The 24,235-nt window shown below is 40.5% G+C and overlaps 1 protein-coding gene across 3 annotated transcripts in view; it reads left to right on the top strand.

The window, feature by feature from the left end:
• The first annotated feature begins 1,615 nt into the window (after positions 1-1,615).
• ppp2r5e.S (protein phosphatase 2 regulatory subunit B', epsilon) overlaps positions 1,616-24,235 on the top strand; it is a 51,576-nt gene continuing 28,956 nt past the window's right edge. Inside the window, exons 1-3 of one of the 3 annotated variants that reach the window (XM_018232065.2) lie at positions 1,616-1,926; positions 11,081-11,241; positions 21,408-21,604. In XM_018232065.2, coding sequence (XP_018087554.1) covers positions 1,898-1,926; positions 11,081-11,241; positions 21,408-21,604 — 387 coding nt within the window. In that variant the 5' untranslated portion in view covers positions 1,616-1,897. 3 annotated transcript variants of the gene reach the window in all.

Genomic DNA, 24,235 nt, shown 5'->3' with positions numbered 1-24,235 from the left:
GAGACAAGCTCCCATACTCCCTACGTAGACAGGCAGGTGATCTGCATGGGAATGGAAGGGAGGGGGGCCTCATTTTTGTGAACTTCCATCCACTTTACTCTCAAACCATTGAGATAATTTAGCTACTATTGTGCTACTGGATGTATGTCTCACCGTCCATCCACCTTTGCGAGTTTTTAATTAATTGTTTTTTAAGGACACGGTCTTGCATTGCGTCATCACACGCAGTGATTTTGTTGTTGTTATTATTTGGGTTGTGGAGCGTTTTGGTGGTTCACGTGTTATGTGTTTACATTTTTAACGGCAACATTAAAGGTTAAATTTTATTATTCCTTATAACATAGAACTTTGGGGCTGGTGTTCTGAACTGGGTTGCAGAGGGGCGGGGCACGTTGCTCCTGCAGCAGCAGGGGGCACGACTCCAATCCTAGTGTTCTTTCTTTAATTATATGTAAATCTATTTACAACCCTGCGGAACATATCCATCCTATAATAATTTTTGTTACATTGGTGATGCAGTTTTCTCACTTATGCATAGATAAACCAAACAGCTGGCATGTGTGGACCCCAAATAAAAACAGTACATATGAATTTTCTCCGCTGCCTATCCGCCTTCTATGGCACACAGAGGGTGCATAGGGCAGGCAGGGAAGAGAGGGTGCAGAGGGCAGCCAGGGCATGGAACACGGAGGGGGCAGAGGGCAGGCATGGAACACAGAGGGGGCAGAGGGCAGGCAGGGCATGGAACACAGAGGGGGCATAGGGATGGCAGGGCATGGAACACGGAGGGGCAGAGGGCAGGCAGGGCATGGAACACAGAGGGGGCATAGGACAGGCATGGAACACAGAGGGGGCAGAGGGCAGGCAGGGCATGGAACACAGAGGGGGCATAGGGATGGCAGGGCATGGAACACGGAGGGGCAGAGGGCAAGGAACACAGAGGGGGTAGAGGGCAGGCAGGGCATGGAACACAGAGGGGGCATAGGACAGGCATGGAACACAGAGGGGGCAGAGGGCAGGCAGGGCATGGAACACAGAGGGGGCATAGGACAGGCAGGGCATGGAACACAGAGGGGGCATAGGGCAGGCAGGGCATGGAACACAGAGGGGGCAGAAGGCAGGCAGGGCATGGAACACAGAGGGGGCATAGGACAGGCAGGGCATGGAACACAGAATGGGCAGAGGGCAGGCAGGGCATGGAACACCGAGGGGGCAGAGGACAGGCAGGTGACACAGAAAGGGAGCATAGGGCAGGGAGGAAGTAAACAAAAGTCAACACCCTCCCTTAAAAAAAACCATAAAACTCATCAGCGCAACCACCCACAAATTAAATACACGTCACTGGCTGTATTAACCCCCTAATATTAGGAACACAACAAGCCACCAAGTATGTAAAAGATTAGCAGCCTGCACTGAATAGCAGACGCCCCCGTACGCCACAAGCGCCCCCATATTACAGTAATAGAGTAAAATCCTGCCCCAAGACAAAAAAAAAACCTAATGCTGCCCAGCTCAGCGCCATACTCATTCAGAGGAGCACTGTAGCAGGGTTCTTCTCCACCATTTGAAGATGGCGCCGAATATGCGTCGAATGTCACGTGACGGAGGCGTTGCCCGAGACGTTCGCGTGTGCGTGACGTCATCCACGGCCTGTTATCAACTTGGAACTAGCAGCTACCGTGTGCCATGGACTCAGCCCAGTGATATTGACAATAGAGAGAAAAAGGAAAGTGACCCGGGGGGAGGCCAGAGAGACCCGTTAGGAGCAGAGGTTTAGAGCCACCAGTATCTCTCCGAAAGACGCCGGCTCCCCCCTCACAACTCACACAACACAGTCCCTCCCTCCTCCTCCCGGTTCGCCGGGATATCCTTAGCCAAGGCCGCTTGGGGAATGTGAATGATTTGTGTATGTGAGAGAGATCTGAGGTAATTGCAAAGGGAACTTATCCCCAGACTCGCGGGAAAAAAAGGAACCGGTTGGGATCGGTGTGTGTAAGGCCTGTATTCCGCTCAGCATTCACTGGTCACCAGGGGAAAATACTCCACATCTCTAATCCCTCTAATCAGGAGCTGCAAGGTAATCCAGTCACATTAATTCCTTCCTCAGCTCGGCCTGAGCCACGAACACTCATTCTGTTGTATCCTCCTCTTTCTATTCTCTATTTAATGCTCATCTTTATACCTACACATCTGCATTTACTACTTGTTATTCTTTAGCATTATATTAGCCATGGCAGGCTCTCCAATATCTCCAAATCAGGCCTACCTCCTCCCACTCCTTTAAAGGAAAACTATACCCCTCACACAATATACGTCTCTATAAAAAGATATCGCATAAAACAGCTCATGTGTAAAACCCGGCTTCATGTAAATAAACCATTTTCATAACAATATACTTTTTTAGTAGTATGTGCCATTGGGTAATCATAAATAGAAAATTAACATTTTAAAAAATAAGGGCCGCCCCCTGGGATCGTACGATTCACGGTGCACACAAACAGACCAAACATGTTAGGTCACATGAGCCAATTAACAGACAGAGTTGTGTCTTTTGCTTCCACACTTCTTCCTGTTACAGTTAGAGCTGCAGTATTTCTGGTCAGGTGATCTCTGAGGCAGCACACAGACCATCATGATATGGGGGTTCAAGGCAAGAGATGTAAAAGGGCAATATTTACTTAAATATATATTCCAGTGTGATAAGATTCTTTAATATGTCACTAAATTTGATATAAACTATTTGTTGCTTTAATTATAAATAGTTTTCCTTTAATATGAATTGTACTACATATAATGATGTATATAAAGTGGTTGGAAGCAGGTTATGCACGTCTATATGTAATACAATTTAAATTTTAAATGGTGTGTGGGTACCCCTGAATTTCCTCAGTTTGATCCATATTTCCATTTGACCGGGTCTCAGAGCCCTTTAAAGGGGAAGGAAACCTAGTAGGCGCAAACCCCCCCTCCCATTTGTTGCCCACCCTCCCTCCTCCCCCCTGTCCTACCCATCCCGCTGGGCAAATGCCCCTAACTTGTTACTTACCCTTCTGCGCAGGTCCAGTCCAGGGAGTTCACAGACGACATCTTCTTCCACGCGATCTTCTTCCTGCTTTGAACGGCGTTTTGGCGCATGCGCAGTAGGATCATTTCGCCGGTACGGATCTACTGCGCATGCGCCAAAAGTCATGCCTATGCGCAGTAGATCGTACCGGCGAAATGATCCTACTGCGCATGCGCCGTTCAAAGCAGGAAGAAGATCGCGTGGAAGAAGATGTCGTCTGTGAACTCCCTGGACTGGACCTGCGCAGAAGGGTAAGTAACAAGTTAGGGGCATTCGCCCAGCGGGACGGGTGGGCAACAAACGGGAGGGGGGTGGGGGGTTTGCGCCGACTAGGTTTCCTTCCCCTTTAAGCACCCAAACTGCAAGCCACTTGGAGGCTGTGAGTGAGAAATGTTTCTATGTATCACTAACCTAGGGGCAGATTTATCACGGGTCGAAGTGAATTAGAGGAATTTTCAAAGTAAAAAAACTTCCAATTTCAAAGTAATTTTTTGGATGCGCGACCATCGAATAGGCTACTACGAGTTCGAATTCTATTCGAAGTAAAAATACTTGGATTATTCGACCATTCAACAGTCGAAGTACTGTCTCTTTAAAAAACGTTTACTTCAATGCTTCGCCAAATGAAACCTGCCGAAGTGCTATGTTAGCCTATGGGGACCTTCTAGAGCATTTTTCTACGTTTTTTGTAGTCTAAGTAAAATCGATCGCTTCAACCCTTCGAATCGTTTGAATCTAAGGATTTAATCATTCCGTCGAACGATTTTACTTCGACCGCAGGATAGCCAAATTCGATGGGAAAAAAACTTCGACTTCGATAGTCGAAGTATTTTAATTCGATGGTCGAATTTCGAAGTATAGTCGGGTTTGCGCCGACTAGGTTTCCTTCCCCTTTAAGCACCCAAACTGCAAGCCACTTGGAGGCTGTGAGTGAGAAATGTTTCTACGTATCACTAACCTAGGGGCAGATTTATCAAGGGTCGAAGTGAATTAGAGGAATTTTCGGAGTAAAAAAACTTCAAATTCTGAAGTAATTTTTTGGATGCTGCGACCATCGAATAGGCAACTACGAGTTCAACTTCGATTCGAAGTAAAAATACTTCTATTATTTGACAATTGAAGTACTGTCTCTTTAAAAAACCTTGACTTCAATGCTTCGCCAAATGAAACCTGCCGAAGTGCTATGTTAGCCTATGGGGACCTTCTAGAGCATTTTTCTACGTTTTTTGTAGTCTAAGTAAAATCGTTCGATCGATCGCTTCAACCCTTCGAATCATTTGAATCTAAGGATTTAATCGTTCCATCGAACGATTTTACTTCGACCGCAGGATAGCCAAATTCGATGGGAAAAAAACTTCGACTTCGATAGTCGAAGTATTTTAATTCGATGGTCGAATTTCGAAGTATTTTTATCTTCGAAATTCGACCCTTGATAAATCTGCCCCGTAGTGTCCTATCTTTCATTGTTATGTTTAATATGCCCTGATGACATAATTGGATTAACTAGTATGTCAGTCACTTTGTTTCCATGCCTTGTCACTTTAAAGCAGGGGGTGTCCAACCTTTTGGCTTCTCTGGGCCACATTGGAAAAAGACAAATTGTATGGGGCCACACATGAAATACACAAACACTTTTGATTTGTAAACGTAAAGAAAATACACAGAATAACTACAATACCAGTTGGATAACCAGACGGAGCTATACATTGGAATATGGAACACCTGGATATTAAACAGACTTATTATATTATTATTATTACTAACTTGGCACTGGGCAGAGTCCCCCATCCTTCATACTCCATAGGTCACCACATTGTAACAACCTGGCTTAGTAAGCCTGTTCCTAACAAGACTGAGGTGGTTAATGTGTCTGGACTTAGAGAACCCAAAGTGTTATTTCACTCTCGTTTTCTCTGTATTTCCATACATTTATTTCTTAATTTCTTACTTTTTTTTTCCCCCTTGTCTTCCTTTTATCTCTCCTTCAAGCTGGGCCGCAGGTTGGACACCCCTGCTTTAAAGGGTTGTTCACCTTTGAGTTAACGGTTAGTATGATGTAGATTGGGATTTTCTGAGACAATTTGCTATTGGTTTTTATTTTTTAATATTTGTGGTTTTTGAGTTATTTCGCTTTTTATGCAACAGCTCTCCCGTTTGCAATTTTATCAGTCTGCTTTCTAGCTTCCAAAGTAACCTAGCAAACCATGCATTGATTTCAATATCAGACTGGAATATGAATAGGAGAGGACTGAATAGAAAGAGGAGTAATAAAACGTAGCAATAACAATAGATTTGCAGGCTTAGCGAGCATTTGTTTTTTAGATGGCGTCGGTGACCCCTATTTGAAAGCTGATGAAGAAGGCACATAATTAAAAAATGACACAAAATAAAAAATGAAGATCAATTGAAAGTTTGCTTAGAATTAGCCATTCTATTACATACTAAAAGTTAACTTTAAGGTGAACCACCCCTTTAATTACCAAAGTTTTTTGTTTTTTCAAATATGAATATGTCTCAGAATGTACACATCATATAGCCCTTTAAATTGTGTTCAGCTTCCAGGCCAACTTTGCTGTAGACAGGTTTCTGGTAGATCAGCAGCAGCAGCTAGATGGGCCCAGATTGGAATTCTCGGATAGGAATCTTTGCTTTAAAGCGGAGACGTTTAACCTGCGACTGTTAAAGTGCAATTCCCAGAGAACCTCATCATAGTGGGAGTCATAATTGTATGCCTGCAGAGCAATATGAAGAGGAACCCCGATATGGTCATGGAATATTTTATCAGCATTTGATTTTCTTTAGTCATACAAGATTTGCTATAGTTCTTATGTTTGCATTATACTGGTTAAAATGAATGATCTATGTATTATTTCCGTCTATGCCGCTTACCTGTTAAAGGGGAACTATCGCGAAAATTTAATATAAGCTTCATCATACTGAAATAAGAAACACAATCAATTAAATATTCTGCATTGTTTTTGAAATAATCAAGTTTATCTTCACTATTCCTCTCTCAGCATCTGTTTCTCTTCATTCTCTCTTCATGCAGCAGTTGGCTGTCAGATATTCATTGACAGTTAGATCCAATGTATCTTATGGGGGGGGCTCCTTTCCTAGCAGATGTATTAGCACTCACTCAAATAACTGATTCCAGTACAAACAAAAAACATCAAAATAACTGCCTTTTGCACAAATTCTGCATGTAGAGAGACAGGATTTCTGGTGATTTTAATATTGATCTCTAATGCATCTTCCAGGCAAAAGGATCCCCTCTCCTTCTATTTTGGACTGTTATAGAATACAATATTTCAGAATTTTTGGGAGCAGACTGTTTGTTTTAGTAAGTAAAACTTACAGATTACATAGGCAGCTTCTTCTAGATTTCTGCATATTTCTTAAAAAAATACAGATGATGGAAAGGAGTCTACCATAGTTATAATTCATAAAGAGACTGGTGTGATTCGATATATTTGTGTTGTGTCAGTAAGTTTGGCTAGATCAGGGGTGTCCAAAAGGTAGATCAGTAGACCTTTAGCTGATGATCAGCAGATCTCAAGACACTGTCAACAAACAGCTTGTCTAAAATCACCCTACTGTTTCATGCTTTACATTCAGATAATTATTCTGTTAAGGTTACATAAGATTAGGGTCGCCACCCGGCCGGTATTTTACCGGCCTAGCCGGTAAAATACCTGCCAAGGCCGGTATTACAAATTTACCGGCTATGTAGCTGCCGGTAAATTTGTAATACGATTAAAAGGAGCCCTCGGCCTGCCCCCAATCCCCTGGAACTTACATTTTCTTATGCTTCTTCTAGCGTCCGTGGCGCGGCCCCGCCCCTTTTGACGTCACGGCGCTGCCATTTTGACGTCACAGCCCGCTCCTTTGTGTTCCCGCCCCCCACCAGCCGGTAAAGCATTTTAAAAAAGGTGGCAACCCTACATAAGATATGTAAGATAGATTGCTAAATATAGCAATATAAATTTCCCATTAATCAGTATTTGTTATATTTTCCATACAACAGAATGCTAACAATACTTTCATGGATTAAGATTGTAATGGGACGACGTCACTTAAAGTAGACCTCACTATGGGCACTCCTGGGCTAGATCGATCACTAATGCATCCGTTCAGTTTGAGATTCAGATAATTACACTGTGATTACACCGACTGACCCTGAGTTATGTCTAAGGGGCAAATTCACTAACCTCCGAAAATTCGCCAGCAATGGCTTCGATCGCATTGCGAAAATTTGCCAGGACAACGATAATTCACTAAAATGCGAAGTTGCGTCCAGGGCGCTGAACGATGTAGAATTTTCTCTAGCATTAATTTGGCAAGCAAAGCTAAGTTGCGCTAGCGTTGGCTAATTTGCATACGTCGGGAAGTTAAATTTAAATTGACGTATATGTTGCAGGAAATATATGCACTACATAAGCCCAGGGAACCTTAATAAAATAAAATAAAGTTGTTATATTGCCCTACACATGAGCCCAGTGTATAGTTTATGTTCCATATGTTAGGAAATGTAGGGGAGAAGCCGGGTACCCCAGAAAAAATTTACTCTCTTTTGCTGCCCCTCACCCTGAAAAACTGAAAAGTCGGCAGCGCTTTATGGGAATTCCTATCTACTCTTTTCCACTTCGCCTGGTCTGAGGTGTGAAGCCAAGTCTGGCGCAAGAGTTAATGTTCAATTAGATCCGCATCTTAGTGAATTTGCGTAGTTGCGTCCATTCGCCAGAGTGAAACTTCGCCTGGTGTAAGAGTGCGAAGTAGCGCTATAGTCTATCTCCTTCGCTAGCGATTTTACGCCAGCGCCCGTTCGTAAATCGGCGAAGTACTGAAATTACGTAACACTGGCGAATTTTTGCCAGCTTTAGTCACCTATCCCTTAAGTTAATTTTCCCCTTAATTGTTAATCCGTACCTGATCATAGCCCTCCTGCTCCCAACCCATGCCAGCTTATTGGGCAAGAGCTGTACCTAATTTAGGCATTAATACAATCAAAGTCAAATTGCTTCCACTAAACCTGCTCTTTTTGTAGCATCGGGTGCAATCTGCTTTCCCACTGCCAAGGGAACCAATTACTGTAGAAAAATCCACGCTGCAGCATTCTGAAAAGGTTAAATTCTGTGTTTATTAGTGCCAAAGATTAGGCAACGTTTCGGGCTTCTGCCCTTTCTCAAGCAATTTTGGGTTTTAGGGGGAGCTTTTATCTGTCCTTTAAGCTTTTTATGTCCGCTTTCATGCTACTGCTCGTGAACATTGAAATTTGTTTAATTCAAAATTTGCAAAATACTTTGATTTATTCATTTTTTTTATGTAGAGGGAATTGGTTTTGGAAGTTGTGAACAATTCTTACAATTCTGTACTGATAGTGGTGTATTTATAATATATAGTGAATAAAGTACCCCCTCTTGTAAAATATAAGGATATTATTAATTACCGAGGAGTTTCATGACCATATAAAAACACGAGGCCGAAGGCCGAGTGTTTTTATACAGGTCATGGAACTCCAAGGTAACTTCTAATATCCTTATATTTTACAACTGGGGGTACTTTATTTATTATAATACACAAATTTTAGTAAGTCATGTGACAGAAATGACATCACTACTCTCCGTTTATAACTGATGACATCACTACTCACCGTTTATAAGGATATAATTTACAGGATATTCATGGCTTTTGTGTATTATATTAATATAATAATTAGACAGTGTTGTAAATGGCCTTTATGCGAGTATATCGGATGAAATAGATTGGTAACATTTGAGTTTAGTTTATTTTTTTGAACCCTGTACAAAGACATGGATAAACATAGCTTGTAATGATGTAAAGGTTATCACTTCCTATTTTTTGATTTCTGTAAATGTCGCATTTGTAGATATATTGTAAGGTAATGTAAAGTTACGAGAGAAATACTTAAACCTCTAGTCCCAGTGTCACAACCTATAATAGGTGGTTGTCAGACCATTTTAGTTCAAGTCCTTTGTCCAAGACCTTCCTTAACTATTAAAAAAATAACAAACATGAGAATACATAGATTTATTAGACCTAGTTCCAGGACTGTCTAGAACACATATTTATTTACAGTTATATCTGGAAAACGGAGGAATTCTTCCCATATAGCAATCCAACGTACCTTTCAGACGGAGCCCCACCAGTAGGGATAGGCCCACATTTAGGGAGCCTCTGCCTAAAAGGATAAATACAGCTCATTTGAAAATTAAAAGTATTACAGGTATGGGACCCGTTATCCAGAATGCTCGGGACTTGGGGTTTTCCGGATAATGGATCTTTCCGTAATTTGGGTCTTCATGCCTTAAGTCTACTAGAAATTCATTTAAACATTAAATAAACCCAATAGGCTGGATTTGCTTCCAATAAGGATTATTTATATCTCAGTTGGGATCAAGTACAAGCTACTGTTTTATTATTACAGCGAAAAATTAAATAATTTTAAAAAATTTGGATAAAATGGAGTCTATTTGGTGCTTTCTGGATATCTGGTTTCCAGATAAGGGATCCTATACCTGTACAGTGAAACCTCACTTAATTTTTTTCTTGGAACAACAAAAACTCAATGTGCTGTACTACAAAAAAATCAACGTAATATCTAGGGACGTTCTGTTAAAGTGGGCTCCCACTGTACTTGTATAATAATTGTATATATAAATATGGAGAGCTACTGCACCCCAAAAATGCATCAAATGGGAAGGGCATATGTGGGCTTTTGGTAATGTTTAAATGCACTGCATACTTTACCAATGAAAAATAAAGTCTTCAATGAAGCAGTGCCCCAGGGCCAAATAATCTTATCCCTGGCAGATCATCATTTTGCCATTAGTCTTGTTTTTGAGTGTCCAATCAAGCAAGCCTAGCTATCTTAAAGGGGTGGTTCACCTTTGAGTTAACTTTTAGTGTGTTCTACAATGGCAAATTCTAAGCAACCTTTCATTTGGTCTTCATTAATTATTTATTTTTATATCGTTTCTTTTAAATATCTGACTCTTTCCAGCTTTCAAATGGGGGTCACTGACCCCTTCTAAAAACAAATGCTCTGTAAAGCTACAAATATTTTGTTATTGTTACTATATATTACGCCTATGTCTATTCAGGCCCTCTTTTATTCATGCTCCAGTCTCTTGTTCAAATCAGTGCAGGGTTGCTAGGGTAATTTGGACCCTAGCAACTAAATTGCTGAAACTGCAAACTGGAGAACTGCTGAATAAAAAGCTAAATAACTCAAAAAACCACAGATAACAAAAATGAGGACCAATTGCAAATAGTCTCCGAAGATCACTCGCTACATCATATTAAAAAGGTTCACAACCCCTTTAACTGTAACAGCGTATTCAACATTTACACTGATGATCCCATTTTGTTTATGGGTTATTTGTAAGTTGATGTACCATACTGAGAAGTATATATGGAGTCTGGCAATAAAAATGCATGATGCATTTTGTCGCCTGTGATTATCTATGTACGACTGCGGGCAACAAGTCTCCCAAAAACGCGTCTCCACTGGAACCAACTGAAATCACTGGCGGTAAAACCAAACACATTGCTTCATTCTTCCAAGGTTTCCCCGGGAGAAAACTTTAGGCGACTTTGGGATATGAAGGTTAACGGGTGGCAATTTCTGTTATTTCCAATGGAGACGCATTTTCGGGAGACTTGTTGCCCGCAGTCGTGCATAGATAATCACAGGCGACAAATCTCCCCGTCGGCCACTGCTGTTTACAAATATAATTTATAGTTGTTCATTACAGCCGTTATATGTTTGTAGCTAGCAAATGAGTAGGAAGTCTTCCTGATATAACATCCAGTCATTTTGTTGTCAGTAAAGCATTGTATACACAAAATATTTCTTCATATTGGCTTTTATAAATGAGTTTGAACTGCAATATTGCTAGTGGAAGTATATAACCAGATCAACATGCATATAACAAATGCGCTTCAGTAATTATTGCATATGCTAACATCTTGCTTATCTCGTATCTTTCTCTTCAGGGATATGTCCTCAGCACCAACCACTCCTCCATCAGTGGATAAAGTAGACGGATTTTCTCGGAAGTCCGTCAGAAAAGCCAGGCAGAAGAGGTCACAAAGCTCTTCCCAGTTCAGATCTCAGGGCAAGCCAATAGAGCTAACACCTCTGCCGCTGCTTAAAGGTAACAACTGAATACCACGCTGTGTTGAAGGCATTGGTAAAACATGGCAGCATTGTACTGTTTAACTTTCTTTTACAGAACAAGCAGATTTAGTAGGCAACACCCAGGGAATATAATCACTAACCTTAGACTTCGGCACCCCTCTTCCCTGAAAAATGCACTGACCTGAGGAAACTTGAATTTCAAACTGAACTGCTGGCAAAAAAAAAAAGTCTTATCCATGTGATGCTGTGTTTTTTTTTTAATTATTATTGAATTTCATCATGGCATATTTGCAATTCAAAGCAGTATTTGTTTATCCCTTTCTGGTTCTGACAAAAAAAATGAGAAATCTGTTCTCCTCCAGGTCTGTTAATAAGCTGGCTTCTCATATATTGTTGCACAAATCAGAACCAGCAGTGCATAAAATATAGTCAGCCAGGCTGATACTACTAGTATTTGCATTCACAAAGCTTTGAAATTGCTTTTTCTTTCATTATGCAAAAATCCGTTTTTGTGTGGACACGCCTTGCCCTTTTTATTTTAATTTCTGAAAAGTGTAAAATTCAGTTTTCAGGTGTAACATCTCGGCCTTTTGGCTAAGATCAAGTGTAGAACCTTTGGAAACACTTGGTGCTCTGGCTGGCAAGATCAAGGAGGAGTATCTGTTCTTATGATCCTATGTGAAGAACGGAGAAACACTTGGTCCTCTGGACTAGGCTAGCAAGCGGAAGCTTGATGAAAGCTGGGTTGCTGTGCTCCCATGAGGGAGGCACCTGATTTGCTTTTGAGTCAGGGGCAATGCACATGCACCTATGCCTAATCATGCTTCACTTCCTTTGCCCCGGCCATTAGGCTGGCTGGAAGTTTTTTCTTTTTCCAGCTGCCAGCTGGAGCCTTACTAAAGGCGATCAATGGCCTTGCACCGCACACTCCAGCACCTTTTTTTGTGTTTGGTTTGAGCACTCTGGATGGGGTCATAGTCCTTTGGCTGGACCCCAGGCCATGACACGCCCTGAGGGAAGCTTCAGCAGAACCCAGGGTAGACGGGACTCCCCCTAGCTTCGGCAAACAACTTGACAAAGGGCTCCGCCCGAAACATGTTGTGTAACTCTACCTCCCAATAAAGAGTATTGCAGTCAACTTGCTGCCTTGGGTTTGTTCCACAACTAACTGCATTATTGATACATTGATTTGGGATATCGAACACAGGATAACCCGTGGAATTAAACCAACAAAGACTTTTGGTGAGCCGCACCCATTCCTTTATTTGAAAGAGTCCAAACGACCCCAAACCCCTTCGGGGGGGGCGAAATGGTGGGCCCTCCCTAGCTTCGGCGAAGGGGGACCCATCCGTCCAAGCTGTCCGCGGGCGGTAGCCTGGGACACTTGGGCAACTGAACCCATGCCTTCGGGTAGGACTCGGAAGAATGATTCAATATCATAATTTTTTTTCTGTTGTATGAGACTTGCCATGGTTTGTGTAGACAGGACCATAAAGGCAATAAACGTCAACTTTTATTATGGTATAGGCAACTACCTGTATAAGTTCCTGAACTGTGGGAAGGTTGAGAAGCAGTGGTCTGCGTGATGCTTGCTTTTAGGAATAAAATAATAATTTGTAATATTACATCCAGGAGTAACCAGGGGCTTAATTCTTAAGGGATACTGTCATGGGAATGTTTTGTTTTTGTTTTTTTTGTTTTTTTCAAAACGCATCAGTTAATAGTGCTTCTCCAGCAGAATTCTGCACTGAAAAGAGCAAACTGATTTTTTTTTTATACTTAATTTTAAAATCTGACATGGGGCTTGACATATTGTCAGTTTCCCGGCTGTCCCCAGTCAAGTGACTTGTGCTACTGATAAATTTCAGTCACTCTTTACTGCTGTACTGCAAGTTGGAGTGATATCACCCCCTCCCCAATATAATAATCTGACAGTGGCAGCAGAAGGGAGTCCGGTAGGTCTGTTCAACCAAAAGGCAATGATATGCTGCCCACTGCAATAACAAAAATATGTTTGATTTCCCAAAATACCCTAAAAGTATCCTGGATCTTCAATGTGCAGTTAAGACATAGATGAGACAATATTGCATTTATTACATTTTATTTAGCATTGAACAGATGGCGATGTCTTTGGTGATGAGCTAACACTAGTGAAATGGAAATTCTAACATTTTAATGACAACTGAGTCATTTTGCCTGGTCATGTGCTTTCAGAAAGAGCCAGCACTTTAAGATGTAAGAAGTGTAGAAGCAAAAGACACAACTCTGTCTGTTAATTGGCTGATGTGACCTAACAGAAGACGACCCTTATTTTTTAAAATGGCAATTTTCTATTTAGGATTGCCCAATGGCACATACTACTAAAAAAAAAAATGATTTATTTACATGAAGCAGCGTTTTACACATGAGCTGTTTTATGCAATATATTTTTATATAGACCCACATTGTTTGAGGGGTATAGTTTTCCTTTAAATGGATTTGCAAACTTTCATTACTTGTTTGTTACTGTGGCTGGTATAGTGGCATTTGTCAGGCAGTGCATTTCTTCTGCAGCCAGAAGTGGATGAAAAGTCTTTATTGCTATTGGATAACAGCGATCGAAATGCTCAAGACCTGTTTGTAGTTCTACATTTCAAAGATGTTAGTGTTGTGTATGGACATTAGTACAAGGGAACACAACCATAAAACTATTAGGCTTGCAGTGACATTCTGACAAGAAGTCTGAAGAAGTGATGGCTAAGACACACTGAGGGGCACATTTACTAAGCTCGAGTGAAGGATTCAAAGTAAAAAAACTTTGAATTTCGAAGTATTTTTTTGGGTACTTCGACCATCGAATAGGCTACTACGACCTTCGACTTCGATTCAAACTAAAAATCGCTCGACCATTCGATAGTCGAAGTACTGTCTCTTTAAAAAAAACTTCGACTACATACTTCGGCAGTATAAACCTACCGAGGTGCAATGTTAGCCTATGGGGACCTTCCCCATCAGTTTTCTAAGGTTTTTTTGATCTAAGAAAAATCCTTCGATCGATTGATTAAAATCCTTTGAATCATTCACACGATTGCAGGATTTGCAGTAAATCCTTCGAATTCGATATTCGAATTCGTAGGATTTTACTTCGAGGGTCGAATTTGAGGCTTTATTAACCCTCAATATTCGACCCTTAGTAAATGTGCCCCCAAGAGTGTTCTATATTTTACATTACATTTTAACATGTTAGGCAGTGACAGGCATGTTTTGACCACTGCTGTTTTTTCCCTCATAGAGCAGCACCGGTTAACACGATGGGGGAAATTCGTAAAAGTGGTGGTAAACTGCTGTAAAATACTTTCTCCATATTCACAAACCAAAATCCGCCTAAATTCCGATTTGACTGCCACATTCGATTTTTAAGTGAAAGAAAGACAGTTTACAGACACTTATATGAATTTGTCTTTCAAAACTACATTTTAAACGACATTTTAAAAATGGAGTAAAGCTTCAGCCAATCTTCATTTCACACCTCTTGTAGGTGCCCAGGGAGTAGCATTTTAAAGTCGGGGCACAAGTTTCTGTCTAACGCTATACAGGTGTAAAAGCTTCATTAATAAAACAAGTAAAACGCTGATTAAATTAAAAAATAGTGTATTTTATACAATTTTATATGTAAAGCTTTTTAACACACACTTGCGATTTTTTTTTTTTTAGTCGTTTCAGCTTAATGAATGTGGCAATATTTGCAATTTGAATGACTATATATCATAAAAATCTAAAGGAAAAGTAAAGTTTCCCACCCCAATTTTTTAGTTTTAGCAGCAGAGACACTTGACTTAAAGGAGAAGGAAAGCCCCAGGGCGCAAAACCCCTCCCCCCCTCCCCTGTGTTGCCCCCCTCCCTCCTCCCCCCTGGCCTACCTGTCCCCCTGGGCAAATGCCCCTAACTTGTTACTCACCCCTCTGCGCAGGTCCTGTCCACGGAGTTCACAGTCGCCATCTTCTCCCACGCGTGTCTTCTTCCTGCTCTGACCGGCGTCTTCTGGCGCATGCGCAGTAGGAACAGGTACCGGTACAGCTCTATTGCGCATGCGCCGAATGTCACGAAGTGAAATCGGAAAACTTCGGGACATTCGGCGCATGCGCAGTAGAGCTGTACCGGTACCTGTTCCTACTGCGCATGCGCCAGAAGACGCCGGTCAGAGCAGGAAGAAGACGCGCGTGGGAGAAGATGGCGACTGTGAACTCCGTGGACAGGACCTGCGCAGAGGGGTGAGTAACAAGTTAGGGGCATTTGCCCAGGGGGACAGGTAGGCCAGGGGGGAGGAGGGAGGGGGGGCAACACAGGGGGGAGGGGTTTTGCATCCTGGGGCTTTCCTTCTCCTTTAAGATCATAAAACATATTTCTGAGACAAATCCCTTTATTATGTGTGTTTTGTATTTTGTCCCTTCTATCTTGTTACAGAAGGGAAATGAGACAAACATGCAGATTTAGAAAGCCCAGGTTATACTGAAAAAAAAATTATGTATAATTTTCCTAGGTAAAATAAACCCCCTCCCTGGAAATTGCAATTTGATGGCTGACTGACTGGTTTAGTAATTGCTAAAGACAAATTCAGAAGCAATGTTGTGAAAAAGACAAAATGTGAAAAAAGTTTAAAAAACAAATTCACAAAAGTGGAGATAGAGATTCTTTAATTTGGTGTGAAATCCCACATTTATATTTCCACGTTTATTTTGTCTTAATATCGCCACTTTAGTGAATTCCCCACGTGTCATACACTAAGTACTGGAGATGCATTACAGCATATTCTTGATGCATATGCAGTGGGAAGAAATGTTTGCATCCTAAAGAGAAATAGAATGCCTTGAGTGTATGTCGCCTTGCTGAACGAGCAGTGTCACGAGAAGGATTTAGCCTTGCATGACACCACGACACCACATCGAAAAATAAAACCCTTGTAAAATGTTGAAGTGGGTGCAGTATGTCAAATCTTGGCACAAATCACTTTCTTCTTTTTCAACAATTCAGTCGTGATTAGAATTCTAGATGAACAGGGAATTCATCCATGTACTTATGCCTGTATATTCTCATTAATTAAAGGAAACCTGTCGCCCAAAAAAAAAAAATATTCCAAATCCTATTTAATCACATTTGTCAAGCAAGATACATTTTAATTACACTGTATAAATTATTTGAATCTTTTCCATCAGTCTGGGAACTCATAATTAAAGCAAGTAGGCAGGAGCCATGTTGTGGACACTGTTATTAAGACAAGACTTGTATCATCTCAGAATCTTGTTTGTGCACCAGAATGGGGGACCTGATGTCCATCCCCATGCCCTGGATACACAATTAAATGGTGAAGAGTACTGGGGGAAAGTGGGGAGAGCAGTGACATGTAGGAAGTGCTGAATGGAAAGTGAAAGTAATTGCCTAAGGCATAGAGGAGGGGCAGACAATATTTGATTGACAGCTGAGATTTTTAAATTAGATTACAACAGCTATGAATGCTTTAATAAAAAAAAAAGAATTTGGATTTCATGTTTAACTTGAAAAGGACTTTTATTATACAGCTTTTTATGTCTGGGCGACAGATCTGCTTTAATATGACTGTGTTACTTGTAGCCCTCGGCTCAATGGCTGATCACTGCAGAATGAGCCCTGGAATCTAGGAGCAGATTGGCCTGGCACCTAAAGTGACACGGCAAAACATGCTGACTGCCAGCTCTTCTGTGCAGCTTTGTGTTTTTCAGGCTGCTACTGGCAAAAGGCAGTTTTTGTGAAAGGTAAAAGGCACAGTACAGGACCCAAACTGGTGTGATTATGGGGCCGATTCACTAACTCGAGTGAAGGATTCGAAGTAAAAAAACTTCGAATTTCGAAGTGTTTTTTAGGCTACTTCGACTATCGAATGGGCTACTACGACCTTCGACTACGACTTCGAATCGAACTATTCGAACTAAAAATCGTTCGACCATTCGATAGTCGAAGTACTGTCTCTTTAAGAAAAAACTTCGACCCCCTAGTTCGCCATCTAAAAGCTACCGAACTCAATGTTAGCCTATGGGGAAGGTCCCCATAGGCTTGGCAAACTTTTTTTGATCGAAGGATATTCCTTCGATCGTTGGATTAAAATCCTTTGAATTGTTCGATTCGAAGGATTTTATCGTTCGATCGAAGGAATAATCGTTCGATCGCACTATTTGCACTATAATCCTTCGACTTCGATATTCAAAGTTGAAGGATTTTAATTCCCAGTCGAATATCGAGGGTTAATTAACCCTCGATATTCGACCCTTTGTGAATCGGCCCCCATGTGTCAAAGCCAAACTATTTCCTTAACTAAATCTGTGTAACCAAGTATTCCTAAATAATTACATATACAGGTATGAAATCCCTTATCCGGAAACCCATTATCCAGAAAGCTCCGAATTACGGAATGGCTGTCTCCATTTTATCCAAATAATCCACATTTTCAAAAATGATTTTCTTTTTCTCTGTATTAATAAAACCATATCTTGTAATTGATCCCAGCTAAGATTTAATTAATCCTTATTGGAAACAATGGCTTTATTTAATGTTTAAATTCTTTTTCAGTAGGCTATGGAACCCCTTATCTGGAAAACCCCAGGTCCCAAGCATTCTGGATAACAGTTCCCATACCTGAACTTTACTGCCCACTTGTGTTTTATAGGAACCAGTTTGTCAAACCTTGAATGACTTTACATTGAAGTTAAAAAATAAAGGGCAAGTCTAACCATAAAAAAGACGTTTTTGCATAACCAAAGAGTAATTCTAAGCCACTTTAATATATATATATATATATATATATATATATATATATATATATATATATATATATATATTCAAAATCAATAGTTGTAGTTGTTTGTAAATAAATTTGCAATTCAACAGTTTATATCCATATATATCCAAGAACAAAACCATTAATTAACCCCAGTTAGAATAACATTTCCTTCATTAGAGTGAATTCTAATTGTGAATGTGTACAACATACTAAATTACAAATGAAAATGTTTCTTTTTCTGAATTACTGATAAAATTCTGCTTTGGCAGACATGTTTTGTATTCCCCAAGTAAAAATTACTTTTGATTTTTTCATTTTAACCTCCAAAAGTATCTGTAAATTGTAAACATGAATGCTTTATAGGCCATTTTTGTCCACTGATTTTTAATATAATTAAGGGATGTATGGAATCCAGGATTTGGTTCGGGATTAGGCCTTTTTCAGCAGGATTCGAATTCTGTGTAATCCTTCTGCCGAGCCGAATCGAATCTGAATCCTCATTTGCATATGCAAATTAGGGACAGGGAGGGAATTTGCGTGACTTTTTGATCATGCTTGAAAAAGTGCTTTCCTTTAAAGGAAATAACTTGAATAAGCCTGTTGCCTGTATGTATTTTTTTGTACCCCTTTTAAAGGAACAGTAACACCAAAAAATGAAAATGTTTTAAAGTAATGAAAATATAATGTACTGTTGTATGGCACTGGTAAAAACTGGTGTGTTTGTTTCAGAAACTCTGCTACAGTTTATATAAACAAACTGCAGACAGGCAGCTGTTAGACTTGATACAATAGTTGCTAATACTCCACAGATGCTGCTGAGAAATGGATCAACTAAATGTTGCAAAATTTTAACATTTTAGAGTCTGCGCCTGAATTACTGAGCTGCCAGACTGAAACACCAGAGACACGAACATCCAACTTTAAACTTTTGGGAAAAACAGTAAAACATAAAAGATGGAAAGTAATTGAAAAAAAAGTCTTTATTTCTGGGGAACAACCTAAAAACAACTGAATTAAAAAAAAGCGTTTGGAAGGTGAACATTCCCTTTAAGCAAGCACACCTGTTTTAGCAATGCAGGGCAATAATACATTATATCCTCATTTCTTGAAAACACTTTCATTTTTTGGTATTACTGTTCCTTTAAACACAGTGACTAAGGTGATTGTGTATATGTAGAAGCATTGTGACAAAAGCACACCCTTCTCAAAGCTCTCCCTTTTGTCTCCAACAAGAATATTAATTTTTAGGGGTTTTTTTTGCTCGTCTTTTTGAATACTAATGTGTTGATCATCTAACAAGCTGTTGGTTGGCTTCTTTCATTACAGTGCTGATATACTGGTTAACCCGGTTATAACTAGCTATGCAGAAATAAGCCCGAGAGAAACAAGCAACCTGTATTTCCAAAACTGCCGCCACCAAAAACAATTAGTAGTGAGTGTAGTAATGGCTCATGTGTGGCTTTTGTATGACATTCCCCTTCTCAGTGTGTGCGCTCTCGAGGCACTACATGGAGTACCCATTTCTCTCTCTGTCTCTTTCTCTCTGTGTCTCTCTGTCTGTCTGTCTGTCTCTGTCTGTCTGTCTCTCTCTCTCTCTCTCTCTCTCTCTCTCTCTCTCATATATTTTTTTCTCTTAATTCAGGTGTATTGCTATGTTTGCCAAGCAGCTATTGTGGTGCATGGGAGCTACAGTGGCTTTATTTATTAACAAGGTGCACTAATCTAGCAGTCAGCATGTGTTACTGATCGCTAAAACACTGCAGCAGTAAAACATCCAATAAATAATGCACACATCATTGTACAGTTGGACTGACTTTGGCTTCGTATTGAGAATCCGCTGACCTCTTGGACTTTCTTGTTCAGATTCCAAGAATTTAATGCTGCCTGATGTTTTGTAACGGATTGCCGAACTGGCCTTTCACTGAAAGTGAAATAAAGTGTAGATAATTAATACACAGCTGTTATGTGTTCCAGAGGCAGAAAACAAATTACAAACCACTAGTCGTTTAAATGTTTTACTACTGGTGATTATTTTAATCCGTTCGTATCTCAACAGGTGCTGAAGTAGTGGGAAACTGCCAGAAAAAGTTTTACTTATCAATATAGGATGGACAAGTAGCACTTTTAGTGCATAAACTACTTCCCATGTGGTTTCAAACTATACCTTTATTTTCACATAAACACTTGGATCTAAGAGATTATTGCAAAAAAATACACAAGCTGTACATTTTAAAGGAATTGTTCAGTATAAAAACTGGGTAAATAGGCTGTGCAAAATAAAATAAAAAAATTCTAATTATACTTAGTTAGCCAAAAATGTAATTTATAAAGGCTGGAGTGACTGGACGTGTAACAGAACAGATCACTACTTCCTGCTTTTCAGCTCTCTTGGTTTCTTGATAGAGTGGAGGGGTGATATCACTGATGCAACAGTAAAGAGAGACTGAATTTTATCACAGCATAAAGGTGGCCATACATGGATAGATCCGCTCGTTTGGCGATGTCGCCAAACGAGCGGATATCCCTCCGATATGCCCACCTTGAGGTGGGCAATATTGGGCAGATCCGATCGTGGTCCCTAGGGCCCAACGATCGGATCCTAGCATTCGGCAAACGGGCGGTCGGATCGCGGGACCGCATAAACGAACAGATGCGGCCGCGATCCGACGGGATTTTTAAACCCATCCGATCGAGATCTGGCCGACTTTCGGCCAGATCTCGATCGGGGAAGCCGTCGGGGGCCCCCATACACGGGCCAATAAGCTGCCGACACAGTCTGTCTGCAGCTTTTATCGGCCTGTGTATGGCCACCTTAAGTCACATGACTGGGAGCATCTGGGAAACTGACCATATGTGTAGCCCCATGTCAGATTTCAAAATTAAATAATAAAAAAGAAAATCTGTTTGCTCTTTTGAAAAATGGATTTCAATACAGAAGTCTGCTGTAGCAGCATTATTAACTGGGAAAAAAAAACTATGTTCTGATGACCGTATCGCTTTAAAGGTGAATCACCCCTTAAAAAAAAAACCCAACTGGAGTTCAAGCTCTATTAGTCCGCACCTTTGGTAGGAAAAATATTTTACGGCAACAGGTGCCCTTTAATCATAGACTGCGATAGTTAAGTACTCTTACCATAAAACTTGTAGGGCCATCTGATGTTTTTTCAGTAAATATTTTTTCTGCTTTATTTGACCTAAATGTAGAGATCACGAGTCCTCACCTCTGTTTTTACTTAATGCAACGTTACGTTTTCCCAAAGATGAAATTTAAAAAGGATGCCTGCATGATCTGAGCTATGACATGGTAGAAACAAGTTCCACGGGGTTTTTATTCTGCAACTAGCAATATGAAGGAGCATAAAATAAACCACATTTACTGTTTTCTCTTGCAGACGTCCCAACCTTAGAGCAACCTGAGCTGTTCCTAAAAAAGCTTCAACAGTGCGGTGTCATTTTTGATTTCATGGATACACTGTCTGATCTTAAAATGAAAGAATACAAGCGCTCTACTCTGAATGAACTGGTGGATTACGTAGCAATAAGCAGAGGATGCTTGACAGAACAGACTTATCCTGAAGCAGTTAGAATGGTGAGTTTCCCAAATGCATTCTCCACTGTATTTGAAGATTTTGTTATTCTGCAGTGTAATTATGAATTCTGTGGCTACTAAAGCAAATAAAGCTCTGTCTTGCATAAAAAATTAGGGATGCACCGCATCCACTATTTTGGATTCGGCCGAATCCCTGACTCTTTTGCAAAAGATTCGGCCGAATCCCAATTTGCATTTGCAAATCAGGGGTGGAAAGGGGAAAACATTTTTTGCTTCATTGTTTGGTGACACAAAGTTACATATGCAAATTAGGATTCAAGTTCGGCCGGGCAAAAATATTCAGCTAAATCTGAATCCTGCTGACATAAGTTTGGTTTTTTTATAGGTCCCTGGTTAGACCTCACCTGGAATATGTTAGTGCAGGTTTGGGCTCCAGTCCTTAATGGAACAGTAACAGCAAAAAATAAAATATCATTCAGTGTTGCTCTGCACTAGTAAAACTGCTGTGTTTGCTTCAGAAACACTACTATTGTTTATATAAATACAGTGGTGTGAAAAACTATTTGCCCCCTTCCTGATTTCTTATTCTTTTGCATGTTTGTCACACTTAAATGTTTCTGCTCATCAAAAACCGTTAACTATTAGTCAAAGATAAGATAATTGAACACAAAATGCAGTTTTTAAATGAAGGTTTACATTATTAAGGGAGAAAAAAAACTCCAAATCTACATGGGCCTGTGTGAAAAAGTGATTGCCCCCCTTGTTAAAAAATAACTTAACTGTGGTTTATCACACCTGAGTTCAATTTCAAAGGTTATAAAGCCATTTCTAAAGCTTTGGGACTCCAGCGAACCACAGTGAGAGCCATTATCCACAAATGGCAAAAACATGGAACAGTGGTGAACCTTCCCAGGAGTGGCCGGCCGACCAAAATGACCCCAAGAGCGCAGAGACAACTCATCCGAGAGGCCACAAAAGACTCCAGGACAACATCTAAAGAACTGCAGGCCTCACTTGCCTCAATTAAGGTCAGTGTTCACGACTCCACCATAAGAAAGAGACTGGGCAAAAACGGCCTGCATGGCAGATTTCCAAGGCGCAAACCACTTTTAAGCAAAAAGAACATTAAGGCTCGTCTCAATTTTGCTAAAAAACATCTCAATGATTGCCAAGACTTTTGGGAAAATACCTTGTGGACCGACGAGACAAAAGTTGAACTTTTTGGAAGGTGCGCGTCCCGTTACATCTGGCGTAAAAGTAACACAGCATTTCAGAAAAAGAACATCATACCAACAGTAAAATATGGTGGTGGTAGTGTGATGGTCTGGGGTTGTTTTGCTGCTTCAGGACCTGGAAGACTTGCTGTGATAGATGGAACCATGAATTCTACTGTCTACCAAAAATCCTGAAGGAGAATGTCCGGCCATCTGTTCGTCAACTCAAGCTGAAGCGATCTTGGGTGCTGCAGCAGGACAATGACCCAAAACACACCAGCAAATCCACCTCTGAATGGCTGAAGAAAAACAAAATGAAGACTTTGGAGTGGCCTAGTCAAAGTCCTGACCTGAATCCTATTGAGATGTTGTAGCATGACCTTAAAAAGGCGGTTCATGCTAGAAAACCCTCAAATAAAGCTGAATTACAACAATTCTGCAAAGATGAGTGGGCCAAAATTCCTCCAGAGCGCTGTAAAAGACTCGTTGCAAGTTATCGTAAACGCTTGATTGCAGTTATTGCTGCTAAGGGTGGCCCAACCAGTTATTAGGTTCAGGGGCAATTACTTTTTCACACAGGTTTGGATTTCTTTTCTCCCTAAATAATAAAAACCCTCATTTAAAAACTGCATTTTGTGTTTACTTGTGTTATCTTTGACTAATAGTTAAATGTGTTTGATGATCAGAAACATTTTGTGTGACAAACATGCAAAAGAATAAGAAATCAGGAAGAGGGCAAATAGTTTTTCACACCACTGTAAGCTGCTGTGTAGCAATGGGGGCAGCCATTCAAAGGAGAAAAGGCTCGCGTTACACAGCAGATAGTAGATAAGCTCTGAAGAACACAATGGTGTTATCCACTATTTAGGGTAAGGGCACATGCTAAGTTTCTGGGGGAGATGTAGTCGCCCGGCGACAAATCGCCGCTTCTTGGGGCGACTAGTCTCCCTGAAAAGCCTTCCCGCCGGCTAGAATCAAAATAACTGGCGGGCTGGCACTTCGCTTTCCTAAGTTGCCCGAATTTTCCTCGTCATCCTTGATCCCATCTAAAAAAACAAATGCTCTGTAAGGCTACAATTGTATTGTTATTGCTACCTCTTATTTAGACCCTCTCCTATATTCCAGTCTCTTTAGGTCTGTGTATGGTTGCTAGGGTAATGTGGACCATAGCAACCAGATTGCTGAAATTGCGAACTGGAGAGCTGCTAAATATATCAAAGCCTGTAAATAAAAAAAAAATAAAACTAATTGCAAATTGTCTCAGAATATCACTGTACATCATACTAAAAGGTCAACAACCCCTTTTAAGAGCAGCTAATGGCTTTTTTTTTTTTTTTCAGTGATGTGATAGTTGACTGTTCTCTCCGTAACAGACACTAAGCGGCACATTTATCAAAGGTTGAATTTCGAATTCATGAGTATTTAAAAACTCCCATAAACTCTAAATTCAACCAAC

This window comes from Xenopus laevis, chromosome 8S (assembly GCF_017654675.1).
Source record: "Xenopus laevis strain J_2021 chromosome 8S, Xenopus_laevis_v10.1, whole genome shotgun sequence".
Taxonomy (NCBI): Eukaryota; Metazoa; Chordata; class Amphibia; order Anura; family Pipidae; genus Xenopus; species Xenopus laevis.
The sequence above is the reverse complement of the archived record's forward strand: the minus strand, read 5'-3'. Positions and strand labels throughout refer to the sequence as shown.